This window comes from Varanus komodoensis, unplaced genomic scaffold, assembly GCF_004798865.1.
Source record: "Varanus komodoensis strain SLA01 unplaced genomic scaffold, ASM479886v1 scaffold67, whole genome shotgun sequence".
Taxonomy (NCBI): domain Eukaryota; kingdom Metazoa; phylum Chordata; class Lepidosauria; order Squamata; family Varanidae; genus Varanus; species Varanus komodoensis.
The window spans coordinates 1,268,360-1,281,185 of record NW_025336308.1 but is presented as its reverse complement, the minus strand read 5'-3'; the positions used below and the strand labels follow the sequence as shown (position 1 = coordinate 1,281,185).

The window sequence follows — 12,826 nt, the reverse complement described above, 5'->3', positions numbered from 1 at the left end:
CCCCAAATCTTCGGGAGGCCATCTCCCCGCTGCGCCTTCTGCCCGAGTTTTCCTGAACCCCAACGCCTGCTTCCCTCCTCCTCGACCTTGCACCCCTTTTAAGCATAGGAGCATCCTTAGGCAACACCGTCTTTAAAGACAGACTTCAAAGCACATGCAAATTCTATGCAAATAGCGCCTTTCCCTCCTCCCCTTTGATCTGCAGCCGAGCCCAGGATCGTTTCGGTCCCTGGCACGCCCCGCCCCGCCGCATGTTTGCCCGGCAAGACAGCCCCCTGAGCGGGGCGGCGCGGCTGCCGGCCCTGCCCTGCCCTGGCACGAAGCCTCGCGGGCTGCGCCCCTTCCGCCTCCCGACGCCCCACGTCGCTCCTCCCTGGGCGGACCCTCTCACGCCAACTCTCGCGAGAGCGCCCGAGACGCGCCGCCCGGTCTCGCGAGAGCGGCGGGGGCGCCGTCGCCTCGCCTCCCCCGCCCCGGAGACGCTCGGAGAGGGCGCGCGAGGTCTCGCGAGCCTTCCGTCCGCTTTCCTTTCTTGCGGCGCCCTAGCTCTCGTGAGAGCGCGGGAGGCCGGCGCGGGGGCGGGGCCTGCTCCGGCTCGGCCGCCCCGCCGCTCTCGCGGTGCTTGAGGGGAGGGCTCCGCCCCCTCCCGCATAGTTTCCCCACCAATCAAGCGGGCGACCCTCGCGCCGCACGCGCGCGCGCCCCACATCCTCCTTCTGAGGGATTTAACATGGAGGCGGCCGGGCGAGGTCAGTGGAGGAGGCGGGGAGCGGGGGAGGGGGCCGGTCGCCGGTCTCGCGCGCGCCCCTCGTCCCCCCCCGCCGCCCCTCGTCCCCCCCGCCCCAGGGCTCCCCTCCCCCGCCGCCCCTCCCCCCGCTCCATAACTGTCCCTTTGTGCCCGAAAATACCTGCCCTCCCCCCCCCCACACACACCCCATCCATCCCACAGACCCCTTTCCTTGAAAGGGCAGTGCTGTTTGTCAGCCATCTTCTTTCATTCTCTCCACCCCCCCTCCTCCTAACCCTTCTCTGGGAAACAAAAGCATGACCCTAGTCCTCATTGACGAGGGAATGGCGGGGTGGGGGGCGGTGGGGAGAGAGAGGCCTCGGGGGCGCTCTGCCCGGGGTGCTGGCCCTGCTCCCAGCAGGTGCAGCGAGTTGCATGGGGCCGGGGCCGGGGAGAGGCCGGTGCTGGCCGGGCTCTGCCGCTTCGAGTTGTGATGGCGTGTATGCTTCGCGTGTACACAAGGGTGGAGCGGCTCGCAGGAGTGAAGGCTCTTCCGTGCCTGGTGTGTTGTTATCCCTGTGCATGCAGAGAACTGGCACGACAGGGGAGAACCGAAGTCCTTTGACACTCTCGATTTCTGTACATGTGGAGTGTTTCTTTTGGAAGCTGCCCATCTCTGCACATGTTCTTCTTCTGGAAAGCGGGGTAGGGGTTGTTCATTATCCCACCCTCTAAAAAGTTAGACAGTATTGATCCAGTTCTCCTGGAACGGAGTGGGAATTAAGCCTCTGTCAGTTACGTTTCGTGTAATTGAATGCTCCTCTATGCTGTTGTTTTTTCAATCCCTGTATTTATTTATTTAGAAAATTTCTATGCCGCCCCATTCGCCAAAGCCTCGGGGCGGCTCACAAAATCAATTGAAATATAATACATTAAAAATATGAAACGAATTAACAATATAAAATAAGTCACCCTGGCCAAAGAATAAAATAAGGAAATAATATCAGCAATTAAAATGACGTTTGAATAAAAAGGTCTTGGCCTGGCGCTGAAAAACAAATAATGATGGTGCCAGGCGGGCCTCTCTGGGGAGTGCATTCCATAGATTGGGCGCCACCGCAGAGAAGGCCCTCCTCCGAGTACCTACCCTCCTAATTTCCTTCACGGAGGGTTCCCGGAGAAGGGCCTCTCCCGCAGATCTCATAGAAGATCTGTATATAGAAGACTTGTGTGCTAAGGCTCATTTGTTCTCTGCACCTAGAAAGCTAGAGTTTCAGTGGACTTCGCCAGAAAATTGCATGTACAGAAATATAAAAAGTGTATGGAGGAGGGGTATAAGCTGCTTCCACCTCAACCCCTGCAGTCTGAAGCGGTGCAGCCTTGATCCAAGGCTGCAGCACCTGCTTTCCCAAGTGAACACTAGAAAGTGGTGCTTTTCATTAGTTGTATAGTTTTTCTGTGCCGTTCTTTTAAACCAAAACAGCACTTTGTTTTCTCTGGCCCATGTCTCAGTTTTCATGCTTTTCCTCCACTTGTGTGATGGTCCAGTGTCCGTTTGTTAGCCACATTCTGTGCTCTTTCCTATGCAAGTGGCTGAGGATTTTGTGGTTTGACAAGTGTCAGGATGTTTATGTCTGTGTGTGTGGTTTGACTGTGCAGTTGTTTATGCTCCTTTTACACATTCATATGCTGTCCTGTTTCTTAGCAAAACTGTTAGTCTGCTGAAAGGAGACATGCATGTTCTGTAGCATAGGAAATACAAGCAGTCTTAAGATCTAGTTTGCAGTTGAGTTTTCTTTGTCAAATTAAAAGATTCCATGAGCAAATGGCCTAAGTCCACCATGAGCCCCTTCTACAAAATGGCCAAAACTATTTCTCCCATTTTATGTATATCAGCATATTATGTAGGATAATTAAAATTATATTTTAAAAATTAAGTTGTGAATGCTTGGGAAATGTTCATTTAACTGTGAATTGTTTGTAGATATGGACACATCCAACCATCCTCTAAAAGCACCCCTTTTTATTGTGAACTCCTTGTTGTTCATGCCTTCACTGAAAACAAATATCTTTGGTTTATGCTGCCTCAGATATTGCATGTTTAACAAAATGTTCAGCCAGCTATGTTGCCCACCTTTTCATCCTTATATTTTTGAACAACAGGAACTTTGAGGTATTAACAAATTGGAACATGTTAATAGAGACAATATTTATAGATATATAAATTTGCATAGTTGCATAGTTATGCTTGTAAAGAAAATTAATGCTATATAGTCCATTACAAGGTGTGTAAACTCTTCTTAAAGGGTAATCAAAGTATTTAACTTATACAGTAAAAAAATTACTTAGTCATGACCTCTGGCTTTGCTAACTCTTAACCAAGTGCTCAGTAGCATGTTTTGCCTGTTTTGTTATTTATGCTTCTCAATCCATGTGCAATCCTACAGTTTAATATATCTGTATTAGTATAGCCAGGTAATTGCTAATAGGTTATTTCATGCTTGGTGTCAGATATGTTTTCATATTGTATTGTTTGTTGCTAAAATAATACAAATATTAAACATAATGAAGGAGCAATAAAATGGCAGGGTTACAGTCCAGCACAGTCCTGTTCTGAAAATAAATCAAAATGCTTAACATCTCAATTTATGTATTCTTCTTTGGAAATCAGCCTCACTATGTTCAGTGAGATTTTACTCCCAGATACATTGTGTGAAGGATTGTAGTCTAAAGGTGTTTTTGAATCTTGACCCATTCATGTACTGTGTTCCTTTTTTAGAGTAGGGGGGAAATGTGGTGGTGTAGTTTTATTCCTGCAGATGTTGTTGCTTTCAAACATAGCTCTTGTATAACCAGAATGGAGGGTTAAGAGAGGATTGGAGGAGAGTGAATAAATTTAATCTATTACACAATAACTAAAGACCAGTGGCAGTAAATTGAGCTAAGCTACTCTAGCTTGTATTTAGAATTGTTTCTTATGTCCCTTAGAATTTAATATGGTACAATCATGGTTACCTGCGGAGGCTACTAAGTGTATAATTTCTGTACTGTGCTGATGCACTGTAAGCAACATGAAAGCTTTTAACTGTGTTTAAAGCTGAAAATCTAAGCGTGTGTATTTTGGGTGTCAGCCTGCGTGGCCATTTGCACACACAATGGGGCTGTGAGCACACAGCAGTTCATGGTTGGTGGAGATTGTATTGTGTGCAGTGCACTTGCCTCTTTGACTTTATTCCACAACCCAAGATTGGCTCCTGCTGTGAGTGATGTCCATACCCAAATCACTGGTTGTGTAGCGGCTAAGCACTGCAGCTGTAACCCAAAACAAACTATGAATTAACCCCTGGGATCAGATGCTTTGCGGTCTGGGTTTAGATGTCACACTCATCAGAAGCTGATTGTGAGTTGCTGAGCCAGAGCAACAGCAGCAGTTGTGTACAGATAGTGCGTCCACTCTTTCTTGCTTGTGCACCATAATCACCCTTTCGTTTTAAATCGATGGGCTGTTACATGAAAAACAGGTCAGTGACCAGCCAGGATTCCTGGGTTGTACAAGCTGGGTGCTTACATCAAACAAGCAGCTTACAGCCTCTTTGCTTCTACTTTGCATTTTGACGAAGTCAGTAAATAACCTAGAAATGTTTAGGTTAACATAAATTTGAACCTGAGCTCCTTCTTTGTGGCTCCCAAACAAACCTGGCTTTGTAGCCCAACAGTCACTCCTGGCTTGTTGCTCATATATCCTGGGTTGTGTGTAAACGCTAAGCCATGGTTTACTAGCTCATGCCATGGAGAGCACAAGTAAACAACATCTAGTGACAATTCTTGGTGGGGAAATGCAACATCAATACTTAGTGCTAAAAGCTGCATTATTTCAGTCACTGGCTTGCAGATGCAAATGCCGGCTAAGTCGTTTTCCTGTTTCCTCATATAGGTTTACCCTTGTACTTTGCATCCTATTTTGTTACATGTTTACAAAGTGCTCTTAGTTACAAGGTCAGTCTAGATCATTCCGGTTCCTCAGGCCCAGTTTCAACTGCACCCTGTAACATTGGGGGGGAGCATACACATGTTTTCAAGGAAGTACTTTCCCTGCAGAGGATCGCAGCCTTATATATGCATGTATTGAAGTATATTCCAAGCTGTGATCGATGGAACTTACCTGGGAGTAGGTCTGCCTAAGATAAGCGCCTTAACTTTGTATCATACATGCCTTCCTCTTGAAAGACCATAGCTTCCTCCCACTTCCCACTCTTTTAAATCTGTACTTCTCTGTTATTTTATGTTGATCTTCTCCATCGCTTGTCTTTCAGATTGCCCTTTCAAGCATTTAATTGAAACTCTGGATGACAGGACAGACAAGAAGTTCTACAATGTTGCTAAACTAGGCGCCAAATACGGTAACAGGAATGCTTTCACTTTTATAATTTACCAATATGGCGTTGTTGATCAATTGTGTGGCCTCTGTAATATTTTATGAAGTGAGATGTAAATACCTTTTCATCTCTATGTTAGTATGAGTGTCTGGTTTTCTTCAGAAAGGTTCAAAACCGACAACTTGATTTAATGTATCCCGCATGCTGAGAATTACTCCTAATGTGTAAAGTTAGCCACTTAATTCATGCTATAGACTTTTCTTCTTAGTATTCCCAGAATAAACTTACTGTTTCAGGGATGTTTACATTTAAGATGTAAACTAATACTGAATTGTCAGCTGAAATTCCCATATATCAAGGGAATCACTCTAAAGGGCCTCACAGCTCTGTTACCGTGCAACTTAAGGTACAGCTTGAAGCTAGTTAATTGTCTTGCAACTGTGACTCAGGGAGGAAAGATCAGGGAGGGTTGTATACATTTTCTATTTTCCATTGGGCTGCTATTGGAACGCACAAAGTTAATCATGCATGACTCCCAAACAGCCCCGATTCATTTTAGCAGAACTTAATTAAAAATAGAACGACGTAGATTCTAAATCCTTTACTTTGACCATCATTTTCTGCAATGCCCAGAACAATTTAGCTGAATTAGACTAATCTTAAAGACACTTATTAGGGAGACTTAATTCCAAGTAAATATGCCTAGGATTGTGCACATTACCGTATTGCTGATTCCTAAAATTCCAGGTATAAGACAAGACGTAGCTTCCATGTTGATTAACCCCATCATTAAGGGTGCAATTCCATACACATGTAGACAGAAAAAACCCTTTAACCCTCAGGCCATGCTAGGAATTGTAGGCCTTTTTCTGTTTAATTTTGCACAGGACTGTGCCCTTAACTTTGGCAGTGTTAATGTAGGTTCCATTAAAAAAAGTTCATGCCTAAACTGTTGTTTCACCCTCTTGATTCATGCAAAAGTCGTGGAAAATGTTAAATACATGATATTTATGGAAATAATTTTAATTTCTTTCCCTACTAGCCTTCTAATAGATCTCTTGTTTAGTTTAAACAAAGGTGCAATGCAGCTCATTTCTGTTTCAGAGCTGATGTGTATTTCCACAGCTCTGCTCGATTACTGTACAAAGCAGTCCTGCGTACATTTACTAAGAAGACTTGCTGAGTTCAATGGAATGTACTGCCAAGTAAGCCATGCCTAGAACTGCAGCCTTAGTTTATCAGTTTGTTCAGCCTGGCTGCTGTTGGTCTGCACTTGTTATCTTATTAAACAAGAACACAAACAGTTCTTGTAGTGTTTCGCATCTGAAAAGCAGATTGTGAACGTGTAAGGCCACCTTATACAGAATACAGCCATGCCTCCATCTCAGTTGGCATTGTCCTCCAAAAAGGGATGGGGATCAAAAGAGCTGTCTTAGAGAGGCATAGTCTGAGAGCAGGATTCAAATTAAGTGCGCTTTTAAGGAACTGGGATAGGCTGAGGATCCAAGTAGAAGCTCGATCAGGATATTGCCCAGTACAGGCCTCTGGAATAAAGTGCAAGCCTCTGGTCACAGGTGGAAAGTCCCATGCCTTACAGGGCCAAACCAGGCCTTCTGGGGAACCGCAGGAGGTCATGGCACTTTTCTGTAGCTCCACCCTTTCCCCCCAAACATGGATAGTTTGGTGGTTTCCAAACTATCAACCTATCATTGTTTGTGTGTCATTTCTTTATCATTTATGCATTGTTTCCTCCATTCTAAAAGGTCACAGGGCCTCTAAGTTTTCATCACTGGCAGTAGGAGCTGTAAGCCAAAGCGCCTCTGCCACACTTTGCAATCTTGCCTGTCTGTCTGTCTGTCTGTCTGTCCGTCTGTATTTATTTATTTATTTGACACATTTCTATGCCGCCCCATCGCAACAAAGCCTCGGGGCAGCTCACAAAGAATACATAAAAACATACATAAATAATAATAATATAACAATTTAAAAGAAAAAAACATTTAAAAACCCCCGGTGCATTCTCGGCTAAAAATTTTAAAATCCTAATTAATTCAATAATTTAGCAGTTAAAATAAGTTTTAAATAAAAAGGTCTTAGCCTGGCGCCAAAAAACAAATGACGGCGGCGCCAGGCGGACCTCTCTGGGGAGCGCATTCCATAGATGGGGCGCCACCGCAGAGAAAGCCCTCCTCCGGGTGCTCACCCTCCTAATATCATTCACAGAGGGTTCCCGGAGAAGGGCATCCGTTGCTGTACCTCCTTCCATCCCTCCACCGATGGCCAGGTAGCCCTTTTGTGCTCATTTGCAGCTGTCTAGAAGTTGCGCCTAATCAATTTTGTGGCATGCTTCAGCTGTCCAAGAGGGTAGGCGGTTTTGCACACAGTTGCCAAGGTCTGATCGGCATGTTGTCCATTGAAAAGCACATGCAAAGGGGGGAAAGCAGCAAAAGCCCCCAAAGTATATGTGTGGGGATGAGACGAGAGCTCCCATTTAGCAATGTTATTGAACTGACAGTTCTCCGTATCATTACCAACATTTCTTAAATCTGTGGCTACTCCAGAAAGGGGAGACATTATCTTCCTCCTCTTTTGCAACCCCTTTTAAAAGCACTGTGATTCCCCGACTTGCTTAATATTCTTTTTGCAATTGGCCCACCTTCACTTCTGTTAATGAACTTTCTATGGGGGGGGGAAAGTACCTCAAACTCATTTAGAAAATTTTTTACTCGACATCACTAGGATTACCTGTATCCATTCTAAGTTGGTAATCATTGTCCACAATGTAGCAATATCTGATTTCTCTTAGCTCTGATCTCTCAAATAAGTATCCCCACCTTATCCTCTCTCAGAGAATTCAAGACAGTGTATGTAGAATTCCACGGCATTTTCCCATTCTGGCACTGGTTTGGTATATAAATAGTGAAAACAGCTCAGTGATTCAGTCAGAGACAAAGTATAGTTGGATATCTGTCAAACTGAAAAACTTGAAGATAATTACAATTTATTCAAGGGAAGATACTGCATGCTGTATAGAGGATTTGTAAATAGCTTTCTCTTTGGTTAGCCTTTGAATGAATCACCTAATGAGGAAGAAATTACACTGCCTGTCTTGTAAAACACAATTTTTACATAATTTAAATGAAGTTTTTGAACCCTACAGCAATAGTTTGTGCTCTTCAAAGCTGAAAAACGAGTATGTGAACCTGTTAAACTTGCTAGCTAATACTCTCCTATTTCATTGCAATATTTTATTATAACCTGCTGGAATTATTGTTAAATAGAATAACCGCCAGTTTGTTTTAAGGCAGTGATTCCTGTGTGTGCTACATAATCATTTTAAAAGTATCAGAACCTCCACTTTACCGTTTAGATTGCATTCTTAACTTTTATAGGTGCAAATTATTCCACAATGATCACGGTGGTATCTCAACAAGAAGGCAAATGAAGTACAAATGCATATTTCAAGTTAAAATTCTCTAAATTTGGACCATTTTTAAAAAAATGTAGTTCAGTTGATAGCAAGGCCACTTAAATGAACAAGCTATAGCTAATAAAAGGAAGTTTAAATTGTACTATTGATTTCCTGTCAATAAAGTGACTGCTGCATCATACAAGTTATACTCAAGGAGTTCACTTGCTGTCTTCTTGAATAAAAGAAATAATTGTGCCTTTAATTTTTAATTTAAGCAATTATAGATATTTTGTTTGACATGCAGTATGCCATTGTTTTGTTATAATTCTGTGCTATTTTTATGTTGACATTTTTCTCAAGTTGCCAACCCAAGGGGGGGTTAATTACCCAAGAGGGGGGTCATAGCAATGCAAAAGCACATTAAAATGAAGCACTGTACTAGGGAGTGCAAATAAATACATTGGCTGAATCAGTCATCTGAGACATTAAAATGAAAAATGCAGGAAGTATTTATCCACATTTGTGAACAAAGCAATAATAGACAATCATAGATGATTAACGTTCTCTAGACAAATTATGTTAGTTTGTCTTAGTCATAATAGCAAATAATTTCTGTCTGTGATGTATTCATCTTAAGTCTAGTAAAGGGAAGCCAGTCTTTACAAACACTGAACGCAGAAAAGGACTCTTAACAGTTTAAATAGAAATCTAACATTTTCATACAATGATCAGTATAATAAATAATGTACAATAATAAAAAACTCTTTCCCATACTTTAAATATATGTATATTATAGTTATTTTGATGTTTCTTTGTACTAAAACATATTTTAGATAACAAGACCTCCTTGGTTTTATTAGTATATTAGTATATACATTAGTATAAATATTAGTGTTTATATGAAATGTTTTTGTTGCCTCATACTTGATTTAACATCATAGATTTGAGGCAATCATCTCTGGGCACACATAGCTTTAATAATAATAAAATGTCCCTTGCTTAGCCGCATTAATTTTCAAGCAAACCATTGTACACACATCTCCCTTTTGAACGTATCAGGTAGTGTTCTTGCCAGAAAGCAAAACATCAAGAAGGCCCAGTTCGAATGCATGACTTGTTGTATATGGAGCAGAATTCTTAATGGAAGTTAGTCAATGCTATATAGTAATTATTGACCTGTCACATGAGGATACTGAACTCTTGTTAAGTTCATTAAACCAAAAGGCTAGCAAATAACTCTGACAGAGACCGACTAGAACCTTCTGGAATTCCACTGAGTTCTCAACAGTCTAAAATAATGGGAGCTTGGTTTAAACTGCTAATCAAATTGACACCTGCCAGGTGTGTACTAGATCTGTGCATATTGTCAAGGAACAATAAAGTAAAACCACTATTAGTTTCTGTCTTATTTACATGGGATCATTGGTGCAGATGTGTATCCTATTTTCATTTTGAATTTATTCCACTAAGGGCAGTTGTTCTGATCTGTGGAGCCATTTTTATAAAGTTCCCACTAAGATTTTGAAGGGAGTGCACACGTCAGTTCTGAAAACCCAAGAAAGCGAAATACAGGCTTTTACCTCCTGGCCTGTGCCTGTACCTGGAAAAATCCCAGCATGTTATAAATGTTTTGATTCATTCGGGTCCTGTTTCGAAATTGTGCTAAATGTAAAAGCAGCCCAACTCTTTGTATTGCCTTTTTACAGAGTATGTAGAAGATTCTCCTACCCAGTGAAAGCACAGAAAGCTGCCTTATACCAGGGCGAGCCCCTTGTCCCCCTAGACCGGTATTGCGATGGACCATGGCAGAAAGATCTTTCTCATCACCCTGCTGCCTGGTCCAGGGTCTGAGCCTGGGGCTGCCCGTGCACTACGACCCTGACTTGCACCGTCTGTGTGTACAAGCTTAAGCTGGAGTAACTGGACAATTCTGCTATTAAGGTTTCATACCGTAGGGCAAACATGCCGCCGTATCATAGTTTTGCACTCTAGCTGCCAGTAAGTAAGCCTTGGAGGAAGCATTCCAAGCTCTTAGAGTGGGAGAAATGCCGCACAGAAGCTGGGAAATCATTGAGTGATTGGTGGTTGGGCAGGAAGAGGGTGTGTCCTTCTGGAAAATCCTAGAGGACCAGATTTGGCCCTGGGCCTGAGATCCTGCACCCCCCCCCCCCGATTTAGAAAGGAGCCCGTGCACAGCAGGACCAGTGCCAGAATATTCCCATGTAACTAGCTTGTTCCCCCTTCCTGCAGATACCCTGCCTTACTCCATACGGGTCCTGTTGGAATCAGCCGTCCGCAACTGTGATGGCTTTCTAGTGAAGGAAGAAGATGCCATGAACATTTTGGACTGGAAAGCGAAACAGAACGTCATTGAAGTGCCCTTCTGCCCTGCCAGGGTCGTCCTCCAAGATTTTACGTGAGACTCCTTTTCTTTGTCAGATGTTTTAGCTCGACCCTCAGGCAGTGTGGACTGGATCGAAATGTTCAGGGCAGGGTGTCCACGGTGTTTGGATAGTCAAGTTCAACTATTTGTGAGGGTTTATACTGGCAATGGCTCCAGTACCCGGGGCACGTCTGTTTGGGAAAAGCGGTTGAGATAATGGGGTATTGTAGGGCTGCTTCCCTTCTCGGGATGCTTCCATATGCTCCAGTTACATTTGCATCTCTTCTTGAACCGTGCCGTATTTTTGCATGTGCCATATATTATGCAGCGTCAAACCTTTGGCCCATCTAGCCTGGTCTTGTCCACTCTGGCTGGCAGCAGCGTGTCTCCCTGGTTTTGGATGCTAAGCTTAGGCACTGTCACTTCGCTATGGCTTCTGCCCAGACCTGAGCACTGCCATTGAATTTAAATGCTGCTGATTTCTGTGGTCTTAAGGGTGCCTAAACATTGGATAGTAGCTGCTGAATGCCTGCAGCTAACAACATACTGCATCTGCCAGTTCAGCCTGGGCTCTGATTTAAATAGAAATGAAGGGAGCTGTGTTGGACTGAGTCAGTTTGCTGGACCCCTGCAGTGCAGAATTGCTGACACCAACTGGCAGGAGCTCTTTAAAGTCTCAGCCTCACCCCCCAAAAAAAGCCTTGCCTGGAGACTGCAAGGTTCATGAGGCAGTGTGAGTTATAATGGTTAGAGTGTCAGAGCGGGACTGAAAGAATCCAGGTTTTGGTTCCCACTTAGTTAGGAAATTCACTAGGTTTCTTCAGTCCAGTCACTCTCAATCTAACTCGCCTCACAGAGTTGTTCAGAGAATAAAATGGAGTGGAAGAGACCCATGTAGCCACCTTAGGTTTCTTAACAGAGGGGAAAGAACAGGGAATAAATGTAATAATAAATAAATGCATTGAATCTAGAACTATCTGGATTCAGATCATTGGCTTTGCCACTGAAGGTCAGTCATTCTCCCGTGCACTGAATACATTTTCTATTGATATTATTTCCAGTAACCAGATTTGTATCCTGCCTTTAGATTACTTTGACTCTAAATCTAGATGGCTTACAACCACTGAAATTAAAGCACATACTTTAAAGCCAAGAAAAAAGAAAGTGTTAATTGAGTCTTTTAATCCGTTCTTTGTTTCAGCAATGAATTCTGTGTGATGCAAAAAGCTGTTGGCATAGAATTAGTGTCACTTTTAACCATTTGCATGCTTGGTTGGCAAATGGGTCTTAGCAGCATGGACAGTGGTGGCAGGGATATCCCTTTGAATCTGCCCAAATTGTCAAAATTGAACTGCCCTTTCCATGGGGATTGGAAAAAGCACGTTTTATTCAGGCATTCCAGTAGCAACAGGGGCCTTCTCTTCATCTGTCCTTACTTTCATTGTCTTTGGAGGATAGTCTCAATTAGACCATTCTTTGTGTGAATATTTGTTTGAATAAAATACACATTCTTTATTCATTGCTGAACTATTAGATGGAATCTTCTAACACCATGTCAATAGGATAGGGAACCTATAGTATTGACTTTAAGGAATGTTTCTTCCGTTTGGCCACACTCAGTTAAATATTTTTACATTGCTCTTACTTGTCAGTGGGATTCCTGCAATGGTGGATTTTGCTGCTATGAGGGAAGCTGTGAAAAATCTTGGAGGAGATCCTGCAAGAGTCCATCCTGCCTGCCCAACAGATCTCACTGTGGACCATTCTCTACAGATTGACTTCAGTAAATGGTATTTGTTATAAAGCTGGTTTACTTTTACTCTCTGTTGTGTTTGTTGGGGGCTGGTACTGGTCATCGAATGTGGGTTCCTGTGTAGACAGCCTGGGTCTATTTGAAATTGCATCATGGAGAAGCCGGCGTGTAACCA

At 43.3% G+C, this 12,826-nt stretch overlaps 1 protein-coding gene across 1 annotated transcript in view; it reads left to right on the top strand.

The window, feature by feature from the left end:
- Positions 1-628: 628 nt before the first annotated feature.
- Positions 629-12,826, top strand: part of IREB2 (iron responsive element binding protein 2) — a 30,792-nt gene continuing 18,594 nt past the window's right edge. Inside the window, exons 1-4 of the mRNA XM_044450487.1 lie at positions 629-749; positions 5,041-5,127; positions 10,766-10,931; positions 12,551-12,688. Of these exons, the coding sequence (XP_044306422.1) occupies positions 731-749; positions 5,041-5,127; positions 10,766-10,931; positions 12,551-12,688 (410 nt within the window). The 5' untranslated portion in view covers positions 629-730. The remainder of the gene's footprint in view (positions 750-5,040; positions 5,128-10,765; positions 10,932-12,550; positions 12,689-12,826) is intronic.